Source organism: Neolamprologus multifasciatus, chromosome 5, assembly GCF_963576455.1.
Source record: "Neolamprologus multifasciatus chromosome 5, fNeoMul1.2, whole genome shotgun sequence".
In the NCBI taxonomy this organism is placed as follows: Eukaryota; Metazoa; Chordata; class Actinopteri; order Cichliformes; family Cichlidae; genus Neolamprologus; species Neolamprologus multifasciatus.
Genome location: NC_140443.1, coordinates 18,467,813 through 18,490,413, shown reverse-complemented (window position 1 = coordinate 18,490,413; position 22,601 = coordinate 18,467,813). Strand labels below are relative to the sequence as shown.

At 37.9% G+C, this 22,601-nt stretch overlaps 2 protein-coding genes, 1 long non-coding RNA gene and 1 pseudogene across 3 annotated transcripts in view; 2 read left to right on the top strand and 2 right to left on the bottom strand.

Annotated features, from left to right (window-relative positions):
- Positions 1-1,635: 1,635 nt before the first annotated feature.
- LOC146518397 (uncharacterized) lies at positions 1,636-4,478 on the bottom strand. The gene is made up of 2 exons (XR_014874169.1): positions 3,134-4,478; positions 1,636-2,033 (listed from the first exon to the last, which is right to left on the bottom strand). It is a non-coding gene; the product is annotated as an uncharacterized LOC146518397 (long non-coding RNA).
- A 5-nt stretch (positions 4,479-4,483) lies between these two features.
- On the bottom strand, positions 4,484-7,717 carry LOC146518396 (uncharacterized; annotated as a pseudogene).
- Positions 7,718-14,320: 6,603 nt separating this feature from the next.
- Positions 14,321-17,164, top strand: rpl29 (ribosomal protein L29). Its single transcript, XM_085160891.1, has 4 exons — positions 14,321-14,423; positions 14,893-14,945; positions 15,060-15,124; positions 16,988-17,164. The coding sequence occupies exons 2-4, from the start codon at positions 14,909-14,911 to the stop codon at positions 17,078-17,080; spliced, it is 195 nt and encodes a 64-aa protein (XP_085017017.1). The 5' UTR covers positions 14,321-14,423; positions 14,893-14,908; the 3' UTR covers positions 17,081-17,164.
- A 1,567-nt stretch (positions 17,165-18,731) lies between these two features.
- Positions 18,732-22,601, top strand: part of iars1 (isoleucyl-tRNA synthetase 1) — a 59,215-nt gene continuing 55,345 nt past the window's right edge. Inside the window, exons 1-3 of the mRNA XM_085160880.1 lie at positions 18,732-18,848; positions 19,929-20,052; positions 21,778-21,934. Of these exons, the coding sequence (XP_085017006.1) occupies positions 19,934-20,052; positions 21,778-21,934 (276 nt within the window). The 5' untranslated portion in view covers positions 18,732-18,848; positions 19,929-19,933. The remainder of the gene's footprint in view (positions 18,849-19,928; positions 20,053-21,777; positions 21,935-22,601) is intronic.

The window sequence follows — 22,601 nt, the reverse complement described above, 5'->3', positions numbered from 1 at the left end:
GTAGAGAGCAGAGCCAAAATGAGTCATGGCACTAACCAAGGACAGATATTTGTAATTCATGTAGAGTACATTGGTAAGTTTACATATACAGATAAATGACAAATATTCGAAGGTTAAGCTTCTCAAATGTGATGAATTGCAATTTGTATCATAAAAGATAAGTAAATTCAGTAAAATACTGTGTAAATCTATGAATGCCACTGCTTTTATTTTTCACTGATAAAATAATTAAGCTAAAAACAAACTGGTTAATAATAATGTAATAGCACAGATATAAGATCAACGAAGTCTTATCTCTGTGGCTGTCCAAATAGAGCCAGAAGTAGCCGAATTTAACTGAAATAGGAAGATAAAGCACTCCTTGTAGGAAGAGCTCAGATAACCTTTAAGCTGGCAAAAATAAATTGGTGTTGAGTCTCAACTGAGTTTCCAATAATGAGATACCCCGTCTGATACCCTGACATTGCCAAGAAGCTACGATATAAGGCTCAATAAGCATGTATCCAGTGCTGAAAGTTGATATATTGTGCAGCGATGCAGTGCGTGCTTTGGTAGTTAGAGAAAAGAGCCAGTGACCAGAAACAAAAATACTGCCTTCAGTTTACTAATATTGATTTTCTGGCTGCTGTGCTTTCAATTAGTTTGAGAGCAAAAGCACTTAAGACAGCTATACTGGCAGAGATAGTAACATGTCTTTTCTAGGTCACATAAATGTGGTGGTTCAAAAAAAAGACGACTCAAAGTCCACGACTTTATTAACAGTATTGAAGTAAACAGAGGGTGAAGGTTTCAGAAACCAGAGAGCAATTAAACTACCAAAGGCAAAGATCCAGAAAAAAAATGAAAAACCAAACAAGAAAACATAACAGGAAAAATTAGATAAGGAATGGTCAGGAGTTTATATATTCAAGGGAACAACTGGATGACTGAATTCAAGTGATGCATAAAAGAGAGCAAATAAACATAGAAGAGAAATTTCAAAATACAACAGGAAATGACTTAAAGAACACACTACATATCCAGAACTGATCACAGGTATATTTCTAAGAATATAGTTTAAAAAACGGATATTAGGATAGTGATCATGTGTTCCCTTAATGTTCAAAAACATGAACATTAAGGGAAATAATAAATATAATATGATTTATTATCAGATTACATAAGGATAATGCAAAATGAGAGCTTTCTTTTCCACATCTCCTCACTGTTTATCTTGACTTTGTTCTGTTTGATTTCCATGAAGGTTTTCATTGTTGCAGGATTTTATGGCATACCGTAGTACACTTACTGGCATTTGTATCTCTTTGATGCCCTGACCGACTGATTAATGCAGACTGATGTCTGTTGATTCCATTTGCCAGAAGCAAAAGATGCACAAAGTCAGAAATTATGTCCAAAGTCAAAGAAACAATATGAGTGATGAGCAAAGAACATAAATTTAAACAAAATTAAAGGGTAATATATGCTACTCTACATTTAAAAATATGTATTTTTCATTACATTGTTGGCACTGTAGTGGCAATTCCTTTTGTTTGACAAATCAAACATCACACAATCAAAAGTCCACAAGCCACTGCTGCACTGAGAGACTATTTTGTACGCAGGCAAAAGAAGTCCATTGTCCAAACTTGAAAGTTGCGTTTTGATGGTTTATTTATCCAGTTTGGCAAGCAATAACAAGATCCAATTTTTTTGTTACCTCCTGCTGCTTCTCCTGCTCTGGTAAAAAACCATAGGCCCACCCCAGTGCATGCTGGTCCTATACCAGTCGCTTTATTTATAGAAAACAAAATGGCCCTACAGCTCTTCCTGACTAATTTAACAAAGTAACATCAAACAAACTTTGAAACAAAATATTAACCAACAAATAAACCCCAAAATATTAAATAAACTAACAACAAACTTTAACTAATTTCAAAATAATAAAAAATAAGAACAAATAGCTCCAACACTCTGGCCCCTAATTGTGCATACAATCACAATTACTTTAAAGTCCCAAAAGGAGGAGCTATTCCCTTAAGCAGGTCCTTAATCTTTGCTAATGATCTTCTTCACGGTGAGGCTTCCAGTAGCAAAAGAAGTTTTGTCACTGGCCTTTCCAAAACACTGGTCTTTGTTTGTAGTCTCACAGAACGCACCAAGCCTTTTGCATCCTGGTTTACACTTAAGACTTTCGCCATCATCCACGATCCTCTTGGTGCTGTAGCGTCTGCAATTAAAACTACATCTCCAGGTATAAGACATCTTTTAGTCCTCATCCATTTTTGTCTTTCTTGCATCAGAGGTAGGTACTCAGAAAGCCATCTCTTCCAGAACAACTCTGCCATGTACTGTACCTGTTTCCACCTTTTCCTGACATACACATCACTTGGATCAAACAGTCCTGGTGGTAAAACTGGTTTATTTTTCAGCAACAACAAGTGATTGGGTGTCAGTGCTTCAAGATCATTTGAGTCACCTGAAACTCTAGTAATGGATCTGTCGTTCAATATAGTTTCAACCTCACAGAAGACTGTTTGGAGTCCTTCATCATCCAAAACTTGCTCTTTGAGAACTGAGGCTAAAATACTCTTTATTGAACGAATAAGGCGCTCCCACACACCGCCTTGGTGAGAAGCTGCTGGGATGTTAAAGTTCCATTTCATGCCATCCTGAACAAAAGCCTTTTGAATTTTAGCATGGTCCAGCTCAGTCAAACTTTCTTTCAACTCTCGATTCGCCCCAACAAAATTTGTAGCATTATCAGATCTGATGGTCGAAACTGGGCCTCGTCTACAGATGAACCTCCGCACAGCATTTATACAGGAGTCTGTATCAAGTGTACATGCAATCTCCAGATGTACTGCACGACTGGTGAAACAAGTAAAAAGAACTCCATACCTTTTAAGGAGACTTTGTCCTCTTAACACTTATAGGTCCAAAATAGTCCACTCCAACATTTGTGAATGGAGCTGTGTCTGGCAGGACTCTCTCTTCAGGCAGATCCGCCATCTTTTGTTCAACAAACTTTCCTCTGTTGCGTCTACACGTAATACAACGAGAGATGATTTTCCTGGCAGCAGAATTTGCATTCAATATCCAGTATTTTTGTCTTAGTTTTGACAGCATGTGTGCTCTTCCTGCATGTCCCAACCTTTGATGGATATGGCGTAAAATCAGTGTTGACACATGCATATCTTTTGTCAAAATTGCAGGATGCTTTACTTCCATAGGCATGGCTGCTTTATTCAATCGGCCACCCACTCTGAGGATTCCTGCATCCAACACTGGATCAAGTTTGTAAAGACAACTTCCCTTGGAGACTCCTTTGAGGCCATTGCTGATTAAAGCCATTTAAGTTTTAAATTTCTGTTGTTGTGCATATTGAATAATAGCTTGTTCTGCCTTTGCTAAATCTTCTGAAGTCAGATTTCCTTTCTTCAAAGTGGTCTTAAATCTTTCCATTCTTATCTCCACTTCTTTCTGACTTTCCAGATCATTCTTATTCAAACCTGCAGCAAGCAACTCTATCCTCTTCTGCACCAGCAACACCAAGGCCTCTTTCAGCTCTAAAAGCCAGGCTACAGAGATTTTAAGTTTTGCCCAAGACGAGAAGTAATGGATAAGATAGTTGGTAGGATTTTGTAATTCCTTCACAATGACATTTGTTGTCAGGTCCCTTTTGACCTCTGGGTCATCTGCAGAAATTACACTGTACTCCACATCCAGTTTAGGCCATTCCCTTTCTGACTTGTAGAGAAATTCTGGCCCTTTTATCCATCTTCTACATTTGAGGAAATCCCCAGCACTCATGCCTCTGGATGCATCATCTGCAGGATTCTCCTTGGAAGAAACATATCTCCACTGATTCACATCGGTTGCTTCTCAAATGACAGCAATTCTGTTTGCAACAAAAGTATTAAATCTTCTGCTTTCATTGGAGATGTATTTCAGTACAGTTGTACTATCAGTCCAAAAAACTGATTTTTCCAACCTTATCTGCAGCTCTTTTTGCAGAAGCATATTCACTCGAACTGCAAGAACTACAGCCGTCAATTCCAGCCTGGGAATTGTAGTTTGCTTGAGAGGAGCAACTCTAGCCTTCCCCAGGATAAAAGTAACATGCGTGATGTTATTCTTTTCCAACTTTAAATATGACACAGTTCCATAACCATCTTGACTTGCATCAGAAAAATGATGAAGTTGTGCCTAATCTGGTCTTCCAAAGCAACTTGGTTTAATGCAACGTTCCACTTTGAACTTTGAAATCAGCTGGAGATCCTCCAGCCAATCACGCCACCGCTGGGAAAGTGAGTGGGGAATAACTTCATCCCACTTCAAATTTTGTCGGCAAAGCTCTTGTAGCAACAGTTTAGCTGGCATACTGAAGGGAGACAAGATTCCCAAAGGATCATACAGTGAGCTGACCACAGACAAAATGCCCCTTCTGGTTGTTGGACGGTCCTGCAGGGAGGTTCTGAACTGGAACTTGTCTGTTTCTATGCTGCTGGGGAATATTGACTGTAGAAACTGGCATGGTCTTTTGAGTCAAAACATCTGGCAACAGCATGAAATCATTTGCTTCCAAACCAGACACCTCCAAACCAGACAGAACTTGTGCACTAACAATCCTATCTTGACTCATTGTTCTCAAAAGGATATTGGTCCTTTTACCTTTTAGATTCAGTCTTTTTGCCAGGGTTTCTGTACAGAATGTACCGGAACTTCCAGAATCCAAAAATGCATAGGTTTGCATTTTATTGCTCTTTTGGCTCTTAACTTGAACTGGAACTATAGGAAAAACTGCATTAACTTCATGACCGGCCCCAATATGCCCACATGTCTGAGTGGTTGCAGTTGACAAGTTGACATTAGAGCTTGTCATCTGTTGAGTTTGTTCTGAGGGTGCACCTGGATCTTTTCGCTCTATATGAAGAACCCCTGGGTGCTTTTGGTGACACACATTGCAATCCAAACGACTCCTACAGTCTTTGCTTGTGTGACCAACATTTAAACAACCAAAACAAATTCCCCTTTCCTTGATAAAAGTCAACTTATCCCGATGCATTTTAGCTTTAAACTGCTTACAATTCTCTAGTAAATGATTGCTGTGTGAACAAAACAAACAACTGTGCAGACCAGTGGGATTTGTTCTGCTTCCAGTTGATTGAGCTTTGACTCCTGGAACTGTACTGACATTAGTGGCAAAACTACTTCCCTTTTTTCTTTGCTTGGTGGAACTTGAAACCTTAAAGCTGCTTCCAGATTGTGAGTCTTGGATGTTGCCAAACACTGGATCTGATGCTACTTTCACCTGTTTTATTATGAAGGCAACCAGATCAGTGAACACTGCTCTGTGACCATTTTGTTCCTGCAGTTCATAGGCAACAACTCTCCATTTTTCCCTCAATTTGTATGGAAGTTTCATAACAATCATTCTCATATTTGAGGGCAAATCCAACTCCTTCATATAAACAACTTGCTGTGTTAGATTCGAACATCCTTGAAGAAAAAGAGAGAATGACTGTAGACCTTTCACATCCTCACTTTTAATAGGTGCCCAAGTCACAATCCTCTCCATATATGCAGAGGCAATTTTATTTGTGTTCCCAAAATGTTCTTCAAGAAGATATTTGGCTGTGGAATAGCCCTGCTCAGGAGGTAAATGCTGACAACTATGCACCAAGTCTTTAGGCTGCCCCCTAGTGAACTGCTCTAAAAAATGCAAACAGTCGCTCCAGTTATCTGTTTTAGCTTCCACTCCATTTTCAAAGGCATTCATAAATGATCTATACTGTAAAGGGTCTCCATCAAACATAGGGATGTTTCTGGCTGGGAGGACAGAAGATAAATTTTGTTTTACAAGCAAAGTAGTGATGTCATTTTGTTTTTGCATAATATTGACAATCTCCCTCGTGCAATTCTCAGTCAAAGTAGGAGACTGAGGCTGTGTTTGCTGCGTCACTTGAGCTGAATCATCCACCTGATGTTGGTTTTGACTTTGTCTAGGTATGATTACTTGTGATTCAGATGCAGAATTTGTACCAGAGTAATCTCTTTTTGCCGGAACAAATGTATCAGCACAAGGATTTAAACTAGGCGCTTCTTGTACGTGCCCTCTTTCAAAATAAGAGTTCATTCCATCAGAATGCTCAGAGCTACAAACTGAGTTTATTTTTAAGACACGGAGCTTTGCATTGGTTGCTGCCAGCTCTGTTTCCAAGGATAATTTCTCCTTTTCTTTTCTCAATTTCGCTTTTCTTTTCTCAGTTTTTCCTCTTGCGCTTCAATAGAATGTTTTTTCTTTAATGCAGCGAGTCGCTCCATGAGCGCTGCTTTGTCAGCCACAGCTTTAATGCGTGCGGAAGATGTTGATGACATTCGACTTTGCTGTGACAAGGTTTTTGAAGGTGGCTTTACACTTGAGATATTAGAGACACTGTCTTCAGGATTTATTTCATCCAAACTTTCAACAGCTTGATCATTAAGAGCAGTATTGCTTTGTTCAGTATACGGCTCGCCTGCTTCCTGCAACCAAACCTTTACTTTGTCCATAAAAACAGAGAATGCTGTCACCTTAGACTGAAAATTTGCGCTTTGCCTTTTCACTTCATCTTCTGGCAGTGGCAAACTTAAAAAGGATTCTTGCAAAGCATTTGCATCTTGATAGCATTTAATAAACTTCCCGAATTCAGAAGACACTTCCTTAACGTTCTCATGTGAAGTCATTAAAGCGGAAATTTTCCCCATGTACTTAGATGCTTGCTTACACATTGAACTCCGCTTTTCTTGGCATGTCTTTATATACAAATCCAAACCTTTTGGTGTAAATTTGATGCTTCTTTTCTCTGCTTGCATCTGAGTGTCATCCTCTTGTTTACTCTTAATATCATTTTTATTGTCCTCTTGGATTATTTCAAACATTATAAAGATGCACAGCACACTGAGAATCCATAGCATAGGGAACAAACATGACATCCATTTACCTGCTGATTGCAGCATACAAACATTTCCACAGAGGGCGTTGGCATGTTTCAATTAGCGATCCAATTATGCACCAATTTAGTACATCAAAACTCAGTTCATCAGTCTTTGTAGTGAAATAATGTCTTTAAACTCCAATAGCTTCACCGTTTTCCTTTACGGCTTAAAACAATATTATCACTCACCAGTTTTGATGAACGAGTGACATGTTGATCCAGGCCTCAACATCAAATCTGTCGGGAGTACTCACAGACGATCCAGTAACTTTTATACCAGTTCGACGGTGATCCTTGAAATCCATATATCCAACATATCCATTAATGAAGGATTATTCCTTTGTCCACGGGCGGGTTTTTTACTTTATGTAGTGGCAATTCCTTTTGTTTGACAAATCAAACATCACAAAATCAAAAGTCCACAAGCCACTGCTGCACTGAGAGACTATTTTGTACGCATTGTCCAAACTTGAAAGTTGCGTTTTGATGGTTTATTTATCCAGTTTGGCAAGCAATAACAAGATCCAATTTTTTTGTTACCTCCTGCTGCTTCTCCTGCTCTGGTAAAAAACCATAGGCCCACCCCAGTGCATGCTGGTCCTATACCAGTCGCTTTATTTATAGAAAACAAAATGGCCCTACAGCTCTTCCTGACTAATTTAACAAAGTAACATCAAACAAACTTTGAAACAAAATATTAACCAACAAATAAACCTCAAAATATAAATAAACTAACAACAAACTTTAACTAATTTCAAAATAATAAAAAATAACAACAGGCACAAATATAGAATGCAAGGCTCCTAGGAAGCAATCACATGCTACATGCTAACTTTCTAATATAGATAGATAGATAGATAATGACCTCCCTCTGTCTCACTTCCCTTCTCCTGTCATCCCAGTGCTGTTTCATGCTCTAATTCCTTGTGACATGTGGTCTTCATTCAAATCTGTGCAGTTTCATTCATCACTCCCCGTTAACCAATAGGAAAGCTCGATGTTAGCAATGTCTGCCCACCTCTCTCCTCTGTCTCTCCCAGAGCAAATGCATACACTCTGCTGCCATCGACTCCCTTCTCATTCGTGTATTTTGCCTTTCATTTTCATACACTGGTCTGTGCCCTTCAACCACAGTGAATGAAGACAGCGCTGCAGAGCAAACATGGTGTCAGGAGCCGTATGAGGAGAAAGATGAATAGACGGAGAGAGCAACAAGGACAGTATATACAGAGAATAATTGGCCGTGCTGCAGGGCAGGCAAAAAGGATGCTCAAAAACTATATCTGCATTCAGACAGGGTTTGATGGACATTTAGGACACACACACTGATGTACATAGCAAAGCTGAAAGAACCACTTAGTGAGTCATTGTCGATGGCAGTTTGAAAGTGACAGACTTTAGTCTAATGTACCGGCGATGTTCTCTGGTGGAGGACGGAGTTTTGTGGCAAACTAACACATATCTTTTTTAATGTGAAAGAGGACTTTCATAACAGTGTGCAGTGTTTTGGAAACTGAGGCTTCACATAAATGCACACCACAGCTTCATCACATTTTTCTTACTGAGTGGCTCCACTTGAGCAATGAGTTGACTCAATGTGTTGCTTAAGATCTCCTTTCTATAGAAACTGAAAATACTGAGAAATACAAGATATTAGTATTTTTTTTTGCTAAAGTTTTGAGCCACCCCTCATGTCTTTGTATTTCATTTTCACAAAACCAGACTGTCTTGTAATAATTTAAAGTGGTTATGGGTAATATTTCTCCGGCCTTTGTGAAGGTCTTTCAACTGGCTGCTTTTTCAACTTTTTTCAGTCCAGCATGCCACGTCTGCCATATTCAACCTAATCACAGGAGTGTCATGTCATTAAAATGCTGCAGTACAGAAAAAGTGACAGATTTACTATCACACGCTCAACTGTACAAGCTCTTTTCCAAACAGTCAGGGCAAAAACTGAGATAATAGAAAAGCCAGTTTTTGAGTGAGGAAAAATGTTATCTCCCATCTCTGTCTTCTCATTAAAGTAATAATTATTAGAAACACTATATATAAATATATATATTTGCTATGAACAACATCAAATATAGTTACCATAATGTATGTCTGTGCTTGTAAATTTAGGCATGCTCAAAATTCTTATGTAATACATCTAATTTTGAATTTCAGAGTACATTTTCTGAGATACTTACAGGATATTACGCCACATTGTACAATATTGTGCAAAAGTCATGAACCACCCCTCATTTCTTTGTAGTTTGCTTCAAGGATTCTGAGTTTCTGATTTTCTGAAAATTATTTGCGCATCCGGTGTGCAATTATTTGCACACCGGATGCTTTTTCACTCGTTTTTATTTAACTTCTCGCACGTGACCATTTTCAGAAGAAGGGACTCCTATTTATGTGCTGCTAATTCTCATTTCAAACCAAAATAAAGCACACATTACATTTTCACAACCAGCAGGTTTTTGTCTGTTTATTATATTCATTTGCACAGATGTATGTGAAAACTAATGTATCATCCACTCTATTATCCTACATATAATACCTCCAAAATCCAGAGATATAATGAGCCGCCTCTTTCATGTGTTGAGCTGAAGTGAGCCCTTGGAGGATTAACTTTGTGCTGCTTGGATAAAAGATTTCCTCTTACAGATGAAAAGGAAATGAAAGTGGGTGGGGAGGGAAAAAAAAGACAGAACGGAAGAGTAAGAGCAGTTCAGAGGCAAAACAGAGAAAGAGTAAAGGGGTGAAAGCAAAATTAAATAAAAAGAATAAGACAGTGGACGAGAAGGAGGGGAAGGACATTCAGCAAAAATGAATGCAAGTATAGAAGGAAGGATGTTATATTTAAAAAGCAAAATACAGTCAATCAGCGATCAGATTTTATTCATGCAGCAACATCACTATGTGAAAATATCAGTGTTGTGGGATGTTTGCTGAATCTCTTGACAGATTTTCAAGTACCTACTTTTCTTCTCTACCCCTCCAGGTTTAACATTTGTAGTTTCTAGTGAAGTTACTGAGTGGATTGCTATAAAAATCGATTATACATTCATCAAATGCTATAACACAAATATCTAAAAATATGACTTTTCCAAATATTTAAATAAAGACAGGATTTAGTTGTATTGCAGGCTTTTTTTTTTTAATGATTTGCACATTGATATTAGCACATAGCTTAAATTTGCCCTATTCCCATAAAACCTCAGTCATGCAGGCCTAGAGACCAGTTAGTGACCCTTTATGAGAAATTAGAAATATATTACATATAATCATTGTACTACAAGTACTCTACCCAGATCATGCTAAATGCTAAACTTATAAACTTATAAAGATATCCCATATAAATGGATCATGACTTGAGTGGAAGAAGCAAAAGTAATAGATTTTCATCTGATTTTTTAATATCAGGAAAGCAATATAGCACCATGTGTAATAAACATAAACAATTATAAGAGTGCATATGTGGAGATTTTTTGCTCATAAGGGGAAAACACTTACAATCAGACCCTCAGATAAGATCTAATGTCTCTGATTGGGTTAGACGGCAAGCAAGAGCTTCATATCCTGTAACTGTAACCAAATTGGTGTGACTGTTTTGTGGTTGTTGCTGTTGTCTGAGTATTTGTAGGTGTCTTTATAAAGAAGACACATGTTTTTCAGCAGTTAAACAAATATATACATAGAAAAATTCCAGTAGCTGATAAAGCTGCATTCCAAGCTGATAAAATAATGCTGACTGTCAAAGCTGCTTTGTCTCAGTTTCATACAAGGTGTCCTTTATGGCTTTACTGAGATGAAGCCGTCTCTCTGAACACCTCGTTTTTTAACTAAGATTATTATAGTATAATTTACCCAAGGTTATTAGTGCCTAGTGCCAGGTGAAAGAAAAAGCAAAAAGCCAGTGAAAAAGCAGCTGAACAGTAGGCTGGAAAAAAGCTAAACCAAGTGCAAAACACAAATGGCTAAAAGGGAGACAAATCATGGCTGCTGCCATCCCTACAGCCTCTTTAAGCAAACTTTTTAGCTCCCTATAATCAGACTAAAATCTCTCAGCTGCCAAAATTACTGTAACAAGTGTGTCAAGACACATTGCTGTACATAACGGTGAGATACAGAAAGCATCTGTGCGTTCCAGTTCTAAGTAAGAGTAGAAACATGCTATACAAGTACCAGTCCATTTAATTTGTGCCATGTAAGTAGCCCTGGTTTTACTTAGATGGCACAAAGCTGGGCAGCCAACTGCTCACAGACATGGAGCTGCACATACAGACAAAAAATACTTTAGGGAAGGTTTTTCCTGCAGGGGACATACGAATCACTTTCAAGGGATTTTCTTTTCTTCCAGACGTTACCGTTTGTCGGGGGAATCTTCTAATTTATTCCCTTATTATGATCATTTTGAGTTTCACTGTAGCAACTGCGAGAATATAACCTCATTATTACAGAGAAAAACATTCACAGAAATGTGTTCATTTCACAGTATGAACTCACCACTGCACATAACGTGTTTAAGATAACAGAGGAAATGGAAACCAGTACGCACGCCACTACGATCAGATCAAGAAGAATGTATGAAAGAACACATGTAACCAAATCTGTAATTGACTGAACAGATCTGAGTGCTGCAGAGTGGAGTGCGGGGATTTGTATGATCAAATGGGGGGGGGGGGGGGGGGGGTCTAAATATAGGATACTGCTGCATGATTTCCTCCGCTAGGCCTGGGATTCACCCAGCTGAGAAAGAAAGAGGAAAGGGAAGGAAAGGAAAGCTAGGGCCACACATTACAAGACAGATACAAGGAGAGATGTAAGCTTAGTCACATGGCTCTGCATCCATCCCCATCCATTACAACACAGTGGAGTGCCAGCAGCACAGTAATCTCTTAGGATCTGTCTATTAATGCTGGCCAGTGAACAATCTGTCTATGGTCTCACCATGCTATGAGTTGTAGTAATCAGCATCTTCGGCAGGTCTGTCAGAATGAAATCTCATATAATCCTGGCCAGGCTTAATTCCGACTTTTGGCAACTGAGGATGATTTTCTGCCAAACAAACATGTCTTTAAGTGTTTTTTCACAATACTGTTGTCCACTGTTTTCTGATATATGTCTCGTTTTTGCCCCCCCCCCCCCCCTTTTTTTTTGTTTTTCCCTAGTAATAGTTAGTAAGTAACGCATGTGTGTTTCATCTTTAATGATAGAAACCCTATTTTTGTAGTGGGGTTTGCAATGCAGTTTCATAAGAAATTCAAGCTCTGGTGCAACCAGGTGCCACTCAACTGTGATCAAAATGCAAATTTTCACAGATCAATACATGTTGTGTAATTCATGATCCATGTGAAATCAGCAGAAATTTTGAAGATACAACAGCACAGAGTTACACATATTAACACAATTCGTTTATGTAATACACCAAAATAAAAAAAAAACAAAAAACGTCTTATTCAGCAGCTGGTGGTAATAGACTCATCAACCAGGTCAAAGTTTTGCATGGGCTTTTTATGTGGGAGACAGAAAGCAGCAGAATAAAATAGTTTATTCATTTTTTCTTCATATTATGTGCCTGTGGAACTTTTTTTGAAATTGATGTTGATAATGTATTTTAGATTTTTTTTAATCTAGCGTAACAGAAACCCAGCCTTTTTAAGTTTGTGAAGCTTTAGAATTGAACAATTAAGGCCTTTAACTTACTGGTTGTCTTTTTTTCATTGTAACCTTAATTTTAAGATTTTATATATAATACAACATGACAAAAAAAAAAGCTTTAGCTTTAAATAACTTTAAGATGGTCTCACATTTGATCCTACAATACTTTGGTATACAATAGAGTTCTGATATTTAAAAGTAAGTAAGATTGTGTATTTACTTTTTACCATGTTGGACATTAATTTCTCATTTTTCCTTTTATGGAGAAGATGGAGTTTTTTATGATGTGCAGAAGTACTAAAGGCAAAATAGTAAGTTCACTTAGTCTACTATAAAAATAAGATCAGGTACAACCAATGACTGTAGAAAACAATCTTTTCTACAGTCATTGGGTACAACCAAAAAGTATACTTACCGAAGAAAAGTGGATTAAAATTAAATAACCTTAAATGTTCTTTCATTTTAAAGCGCCATCTCTGCACTTGCCCAAATGCAATATATCGTATTATTTTATTTGTTATCTTTTTTCCCCACATCTATCTCTATGGTTTAGCAACACAATAGACTGGCCACCTCTCCACGGTGTCCAACCTGTCTGCGTCCCTGAAGTGAAAATTTAAGAAAATGGATCGATGAATTTTATTTTGTTTGATAGTCAGTTTCTTAGAAATCATAGATATCTAAAAAACAAAAAGGCCCACATGCAGTATACATCTTTCTGTAAGGCAGGTATGACAAACCCGTTTTTATATTGTGGGCCACAACAGCCCGCTTTGATTTCATTTATATAGCACCAAATCACAACCGTCACTTCAAGGAAAGACCAGTTAAACTCCCATTCTGTCGGTATAAGGAAGTTTAACTGCACATTTAATTATTTGAAGATATCACTGTATAAGTATATATCTGTCAGCATGACTTGGGTTTAAGTTGTAGGAGATAAATGTGTAAGCTCACACTCAAAACCATGCAGTGGACAAGACTGGAGTCTTTCCGTGGCTAATTCTGGCCCCTGGGCCTTATGTTTGACACACCTACTGTAAAGGTTTACAAACCAAGAATGTTTGAGATGGTTAACTTAATCTACAGCAGTGTATGGGAGTGGCTGTACCTCAGGTGGTAGAGCAGGTCAGCTGCTAACCGGTTGGTGGTTCGATCCCAGGCTCCACCAGTCTGCATGCCAAATATCTTCGGGCAAGATACTAACCCCATGTTGCTCTCCGATGCATCCATCGGAGCATGAATGTGTATGAATGTTAGATAGTAAGCACTTAACAATTTAGAAAAAGTGTTTGTGTGATTGGGTGAATGAATTAGTTGTATAAAGCGCTTTGAGTGCTCAGAGTAGAAAAGCGCTATATAAGAACCAGTCCATTTATGACAGAAAAAATACCATGGAGAAAAAGGAAGTGTGCATTCAACAAAATTGCATTTACATACATTTTGGCCTGTTTTGTATTTCCGATGCTTTTTTTCCTTTTATTTATATAGTTCTGCTCCAAATATATACTTTCCAAATGCAAAAACAAAAGTGAAAGATTATGCAGAGGAGAATCAGTCAAAATCAAATCAGTGGGTCTTATAGTTACAAGCAGATTTGTCACGTTTTCATTTGTGAAACAGAAAGGCTGTGAGTGACACCCAGTGGCTTGTCGTAGACTCCAGCCTGTTGTAGAAGGACCCACCAATCAGCAGGAGGCGCTGTCACCATCCACATCTGTTTTTCTGCCGCTGACTTCCTCTCTTGGCTCCTTTTTCTTTTTCTGCTCGCTCGGGTTTTCTTTCTCTTCCGGTTGTCGTCTGTTCGTGTGGCAGGTATCTATTTTCCCCAACTCGGGGACTCTTAAAAATCCTCATCAATCTGAATGTATTTCATATGTTTGCAAAGAAACAGACAGTGATTTAGATGAGGGGCTTTCTTAATGATGAATCCATGGCAGTATTGTTTAGTTGGGATCCCAAATAAAGCCTGAAAATGACGTTCAAGGCGTGCTAACGCTCTGTGTAGCAGAGCTGTAGCTTCGCAGTAGCTTCCGACCACCAGGCAGTCTTTCTGAGCACAGCCGCACAGTCATTTTACGTAGTTTTTTAAAAGTTATTTATTTCATGTGTAGTTTTATATCGTAATTCTGTTGCTACCCAGATTTTTTTCCGACAGGCACAGCTTATTGAAATGAATGAAGCATAGTTAGCCACCTGATGCTAATCCAATCCCAGTTAATACTGATGATAACTACAGAATAAGGTCTGATGTGCATTTCTCCCTCCTTTTCTTTACTTTTAGATTAACCAGCGTCGAAATGGCCAAGTCTAAGAACCACACAACCCACAACCAGTGTAAGTAACTGCTGAAGTAACTGGAAAGTCGTTTTAACGAGATGCGGTGGTGTTGCCTTAGCTTTGCAAAGCTAGCTTCTTTGTATTAATTGTCGCTCCTTTTTATTTGAACAGCTCGGAAACACCACAGGAATGGCATCAAGAAGCCACGATCACAGCGATATGAGTCTCTGAAGGGGGTGCGTACTGTTACAGTTTTACATGTTTGTGTCTTTGAGGGAAAAAAAAACAGCAGCTCATGTTAAAATTCTCTGTAGTAAAGTGTGTTTTGTATAACTTTTGTAATGAAGTGAGTAGGTAGGAGTGGGTGTTATTGCCTTAAAATGTAATATATGGAGTATTTCTAAATGTAAAACGTTGCATTGGCGCTTGCTTGCAGCAGCATTTACAGTTAGAATTAAAGGAACAGCGTTTTCTGTCAGCCTTTTCCAGTGTGCTGCTGTTACTAGTGACTTTCTAATTTAAAGAATGAATATTTTGAAATAAAACGACAGCAATAGTATTGATAGCATTATATGCAGTGACATAAGTTCAATGTGAGGACAAAATTAGCCCAGGCAGTGTTTTCCCTGACAATTTCCTGTGAAATTATAAAATAGCTGTTTAACAATAACAAATGGTAACTCATCAGGTGTTGTACATCTGGTCAAGCTTTTTAAAGAGTAGTTTAAAGTCCTGTTTTTCCGAAATGTAATCACAATTGTAACTACTTAATCCATCATTTGTTCTTCCTAGAGTTGTGGTATTTATTTACATTTGGATCACAGATCAGCAGCAGTTGGCGTAGCTTGATTTGAATCAATAGTGCTTTTGCATGAAGTAGCAAATACCAATCAAAAGGACCGAAACTGTGAACCAAGCTTTTTTCCTATGTTTAGTTGGAATAGTTTTTTGCGTATTTAAGTACTGGACCCTTATTAATTAAAGTTATTAATCATTTATTTTCAAGTTGTTGAAGTAATTCCCTTTGGTAACAAATCATCTCTGGAGGGTGACAAGTGGTTCATGCTCTAAGACAGGCCCTACCTAGTCTCCTTGAGGTTTCTTCCTGTTGAAAGGAAGTTTTTCTTTAGCACTTTTGCCCAGTGCTCACTCATAGGGTGTTTGTTGGGACAGTAGGGCAATATAAAGCACCTTCGGGTGACTATTGTTCTGATTTTTGGAAATCCAAGTAAAACAAACGTATTGAATTGAATTGTTGCAAGCATTAGCAACGTAAAGACACACCTTTGCTATAGCAGTAGGCTCGAATCATCAGAATGTGCATTTATTAATTATTTAGCTACCGCCCACCCAAGCTAATTTATTAATTCCTTAAGATGGTTGCGTGCTGGATTGATGATTAATTCAGAGACCTGCTCCCAATCAGGCATAAACACAGTGACATAAGAGACAGTTTGGTTTGAAATTATACAGATAGGCCAGTTAATTGTCATATTGAGATGTGTAATTCTTGTCTGAGAAACCTGAGAAATTATTGCATTACAACAAAATAAAACTGTAACCCATCTGTTATTCAGAATATTCAAGTCAAGGCCCCTGCACCTGACTGTATAACTGTGATCTGTCCATTACTGTAAATGCTGCTGCTTATGTGTGAAAATACAGACAGGTCTGTCTGACATCTTTTGGTTATTTACAGATCAGATTCTGTTGGTGAAAACTGTCTTTTTTAAATTCCTAACATTTACTTAGATCAGTATTTACATTAAAGAAATTGATTACTGCTGAAACACCTCCTGGTTATTATTATAATCTGGTTATTAAAGTGTGTGTGAATGTGCAGAGTAACAGAGAGGTCCTTGGTAATTTTGGACTGTAGGATTTAGGTTTATCAAAGTTTCATTTAGGTTAGCACTGTTTTAATACATGATACAAAGCTGCTAACATTACTCTGTCTGTCCAAAGCTCTCCCTAACCTGTTAAAATGAAATAATTATTTTTGCATTGTGTTATTAAAGTTTATTATTTTGCTTCGAAGAAAACTTTCTGAACTTTCAGTTCAGTGAACCTGCTAACTCTGCTTGCTTACTTTGTTGCAGGTGGACCCAAAGTTCCTGAGGAATATGCGCTTTGCTAAGAAGCACAACAAGAAGGGCTTGAAGGCAGCACGGAAGGCCGCTATGGAGAAATAAGCAGCTAGCCCATCACCTCATGTCTGTCAGAGTCCATTTTGTGTTACCATCATTGAAATAAAGCTATGCTTTGTTAACACACCAGCATCTGATTGTTTTTTATTGAGGTTCCTGCTTCTCTCTGGTTCTATAGAATAAATTGTTATTGGTTATTAAGGGGCGGCACGGTGGTTAGCACTGTTGCCGCACAGCAAGAAGGTCCTGAGTTTAATTCCACCATTAGGCTGGGGTCTTTCTCTGTGGAGTTTGCATGTTCTCCCCGTGTTTGCGTGGGTTCCCTCCGGGTACTCCGGCTTCCTCCCACCGTCAAAAGACATGCAGCAATCCAAATTGTCATTAGGTGTGAATGTGCTAATGAATGTGAGTGCGAATGGTTGTCTGTCCCTGTGTGTTGGCCCTGCGACAGACTGGTGACCTGTCCAGGGTGTACCCCGCCTCTCGCCCTATGACAGCTGGGATAGGCTCCAGCGCCCCCCGCGACCCTGAAAAGGATAAGCGGAAGCGAATGGATGGATGGATGGTTATTAAGGGTTTATTTCTTTCTAATGTGTCTCTAGTTTGTTCATCAAAACTGAAAGTATGTAGAAAACTGGATAATGTTTGAAATATTGCAAAGATTGGGGGGGAAACGGTTTTAATCAGGTTAGATGAAGTTTGCACAACCTCAATAGAAATAAGATCTTTCTCTAGATTTCTAAAATCACTAACAAGCCGTGACAGAAATATATTCTAATAAGGAAAGGAGTTGAATAAATCAAGTTGACTTTTAGCATCTTTTTTTCACCCTTCCTTAATCCCATGCAAAGATTTGAAACACCATGAATGGAAGTCATGAAAGTGTGATATTACCATGTGAACACAAAATCATTGCACAGGTGTTATCACATGGGTAATAACTAAAGCAATTCAACAGCAGGAAGTGAAGTGATGGACCTCCTTGCTGCCAGAAAAGCTTCACTGTGTCTTGACAATGATATTTACTCATTTCGTGTTTTGATGATGTTGGCGGTTTTTAACATATGGCTGCCTACTGCTTCACTGAGTGAATGGGTTAAATGCAGAGAGGAATTTCCCCACGGGCATCAATAAAGTACTCTTTCTTTCTTTCTTTCTTTCTTTTCTTTCATATTAGACCCAAACCGCCCATACAGTGGGGTTGAGATCTGATGACTTATAGCATTTTCACATCTTTTGTGCCCTATCCGTGGCAGAGAATTGTTATTCCACAAAAAAACCTGTAGAGGTGGAGTCAACTAGAGCAAATACCCCCCCCCCCCCCAAAAAAAAAATGCATAGAGGCTGAACATAGATCTATATTGCACTTCGTAAAGTCTTTGTATTTCAGGAAGTAAATTTACTGAAAATATAGGGTAGTCAAAATGTTTAAGTTTTTTTTTAATTGAAAAAAAAAATGTTTAAAACTTGTGGTTGATTTTTAAACCTTTAGTAGATGGCACATAGTCATAGGAATGAACAGAATAAAATATAAAAAGAAAGGACCAAAGTGGGAACAAAATATAATTTCGTCGTAGTAAAAGTTAGTAAGTAAAACAAGTAGATTAATAGTGTTTTTTAAAAACACGAATTTCATTATTTAAAAAACAAATCACTGAATTTGAAGATAAGATTAGGAGATGTTTTTTGTGGAGTTTTGTTTTTGTTGTTCCTGCAACAACGCTGTTTGCCGTCCATTTTCGTCACTTCCGCTCACGCTCTGACTCCAGCTTGCATCATTTCTCGCGTCTTGTCAGCCGGGTTCGGACAGCATGTGAGTACCTGCATTCAAACTTAGTAATGGCCTTAATATGAAGGTTTGGTCGCAGCAACACTGCGCTGTACGGCTGTCAGTGTGAGTGAGCGACTGAACGTAATTTTTAATAAACTTTGCGTTTCCTTCAGCTACAAGCTAACTAACTGAAGCGCCGACTTACTAGCTTAGCCTTCCAGCTAACTACAAGGAGGCGTCATTTCTCGGATGCGAACTGACTGCTGTGGAAAAGTGATTTATCAGATTTAATTATCACTTTGGTCAAATTTAGAGTGATTATATGTCGGAGGTAGAAATAACATATAGCTAGGCTTGACTTCAGGGTTAAACATGATTCCTAAAAAAAAAGGGACAGCATGTTTTGCTAAGAAAGTATTGAGCTCTGACAGGTTTTTGGCACATCAAAGAATGAGAGGTAGAGTTATTATAATTTTTTAGGTTTGCTTTTAGTTTACAAATTGGTTTTGCCAGTTTCAGTTTATTGTTTAAAAATGTGCTCTGTTTTAGTCCTTTTAGATAGGGAAGTCAGTACAGTGTTACAATAAAATACAGAAGTCTGTGAGAGAAGTTGACTCAGTGTTGCATACCTCCAAAGTCTCAATAAACATGACTCATCAGGCAAATTGTGATTTTTATTTTTATTTTTTTTACTAATCTAACAAATACTAAAACTACTGTAGTTTTGTGCTATTTTTTTTTGTTAACTATTTTTTTTCGCATGCAGCTTTAGATTTTAGTTTTATTTTTAGTTAAGAACCTTTATCAGAGGAGCGTGAAAGGCATTCATTTAGAAAATATGCTTACAGGTAGTCTCATTAGGCGTTGGCTCGGTTTAGTTATTTGATCAGAAACCTTTGCGTCATGGAGTCTAAAGATTTTTAACTTGAAAGTGAGATTTAATTATTCACTTTTATAAAATAGGGATAACTGGGGATATTTTAATAGGTGATCCTTTATAGTTCTAGTTTGTTAATGCATTAAAAAAAATTGTGCATGTGATGATCTCAGCAGGAAGCACAAACTATAATTCCTGTTCTGTGAGTGTATTAAATAACATTTGAGTTTTGTTTGTCCTCACAGATGCAATGGTGGAGCGGGTTCCTGAAAACATTAACTTTCCCTCTGAAGAGGAGAAGATTATAAACTTTTGGAATGAAAAAGACTGCTTCCAGGAATGCCTCAAACAGTCCAAGAACAGACCCAGGTAAATCCAGTTGCAAATTTCCATGTTCTTCTTGTATCTGTATGGGTTTTCTCTAGGTGCTCCCATTTCCTAACGAACAAAACATATTTACACACAAGCTGTGAATAACCTAAGATAATACTGAAATTTGGTTGGTGTGTGTTTAGATTAAGTTAGCTTTTTGCTTGGAATGTGTTGGTTCGGACAATCTCCTGTATAAACGTCTAAAAATCCACCATTTATTATAACTTATTGTAAAACACGTACGAACAGTTCTTTTAAATGTTATAGTCATAGTATAGTCAATATATGACTTACAGCTGCTAACAATCTGTATTCGAGAGGATATTGTGAGGGCTCTATTGGTGCTTTTGAACAGCAGACATAATTTTGTTGTATCGCTTTAATGCTGGGTGTTTTATAAGGATTGGTTTTAAGCGTTCTGGCAGCATGTAACAGCCAGAGAAAATAGTTGTATTTCCTGATTGTCCAGTTTTATTTGGTACCAGTGTCTGAGTCATGTGAGGTCCATTGGAATAAACAAGGTAGCTATGAAAAGTGTGTATGGTAGTATAATATCAGAAAGCACAAATACTGTGTTATCATTGCATCACAGCTATGATGTTCTGGATTCAAACCTGATTATCAGCTGGGCCTTTTCTGTTTGAAATTTGCATATTCTTCTTGTATCTGTATGTTTGGTTTTTTTTGTTTGTTTGTTTTTGGAGTCAGCTCCAGCCCCTCGTTGACCTTGACTGGATAATTGGTTAAGAAAATAACCTGTTGTTTACCTCAGGTTAAAACTTGGCTCTCAAAAAAAGTGTAATGAAAGTAAAAGTGAAAGTAAAGTGTTACACTTCCCATTATTCTTTCATAGCTTAGGATCATATCTGTGTTATTTTCATATTGATTCTTTAAATTTGACTTGCAGATCAAATCAGGAAGCTTTTCTCAATCTACACTCTTAACTAAAGTTAAAACATTTCTTTTCATCAGCAACTGTGAGAAGGTTATTTATGCTTTAATTACATGGAGACTGGATTACTCTAATTCATTATATGTTGAATTGAGCAAAACACTAATATCACAGTTGTTATTACTGGTGTGTCAAAGTGCAGCTCCCTGACTCCTGACTGGTACCTGGAAGGATGATCATGTTTTGCTTGTTCTTAAATCGTTACACTGGCTTTTTGTGAAAATATTATTACTCATATATAAGTGCTTGTAAGAAAATGATCCAGGTTATGACCCACGTCGCTCACTTAGATATCTCACTCAGATATCCTGTGTCCCACATTGCTCACTCCAGCGATAAGCAGATTTTAGTAATTACAAATTCCTGATTGTCTCATATTCCTGACCGGACATTGTCTCATACAGCCCAAGTCCAAAACTCTGGAATTGGGTCATCTACCTACTAATAGTATTTAAATACCAGCTGAAATCATACCTCTTTTTAATAGCTTTCTCAGATTCTGACTTACAATGTCATTCTCGCTAATGTGTCTCTCTTATTATTTTTATGATTTATTATTCTCTAAATATTAAAACTTTGTGTCTTTTCGTTTTATTATTTTTATTGGTCTTAAATGATTTGTTTTTCTTTTAATTATTGATAGATTTATTTGCTGTGTGCTGTATAAATAAATGTGTAGCATGTTGCAAGTTTGTTTTACCAGTTAACAAAAATGCTGTTCCACATAGCAGTATTCAAGATTTGCATTTGCTACCTATCTCTCAAACCAGGTACACCTTCTACGATGGACCTCCCTTTGCCACTGGTCTACCCCACTATGGTCACATCCTAGCTGGTACCATCAAGGACATTGTTACTCGCTTTTACCACCAGAGTGGCTTCTATGTGGACCGGCGCTTTGGGTGGGACTGTCATGGCCTACCTGTGGTAAGAATTTGCCATAGCTGTCTTTTTAATGTTTCAATTCAATGTTACAATTAGGGCTGGGCTAGGGGTGGGCGATATAAACGATATACGATAGAAACAATATAAATTTGGCCAACGATAGAGATTTTGACTATATTGCTCTATCGCGATAGCGCATGTTGATGATGTCATCAAGCTGCGCCTGTTTTGGTTGAAAGCATTGCAGCGGCTAAAACCATTATCATCTGCAAATTATCCCGAGCGACAGTCATAGCAAAGAGATTAAGCACTTTTGAAATATGGGGAAAGCCAAAAACTGCGCTTCCTCCACTTCCGTAACATTGATTCATTAATGTTGAATTCTCTCGCAGCTGCTCTGTTCCCATGTTGTTGCAGTATATTAATAACTAACCTTCTATTGTGGATGAATAATCTCAGTTGTTCTCCTGACTGAAGTTTGCCCCGTGTATAGCATCCTGCTATGCGATTGCATTTGTCCCTAACCACCAGAATCCGTCATGTTAACTTTTATCGAGTGGAAAACAAGTTGGCGTTCATCCTCCAGCTTTACTGTGCTAATGTTATGCTATCATAGCTGTGTCGCTAGCAATCACGTAGCACAACATTATATACCAGGTAGTCCAACTTCAGTAACCCTGCAAACGCCACTGCTGTTTAGTCTTCTGTC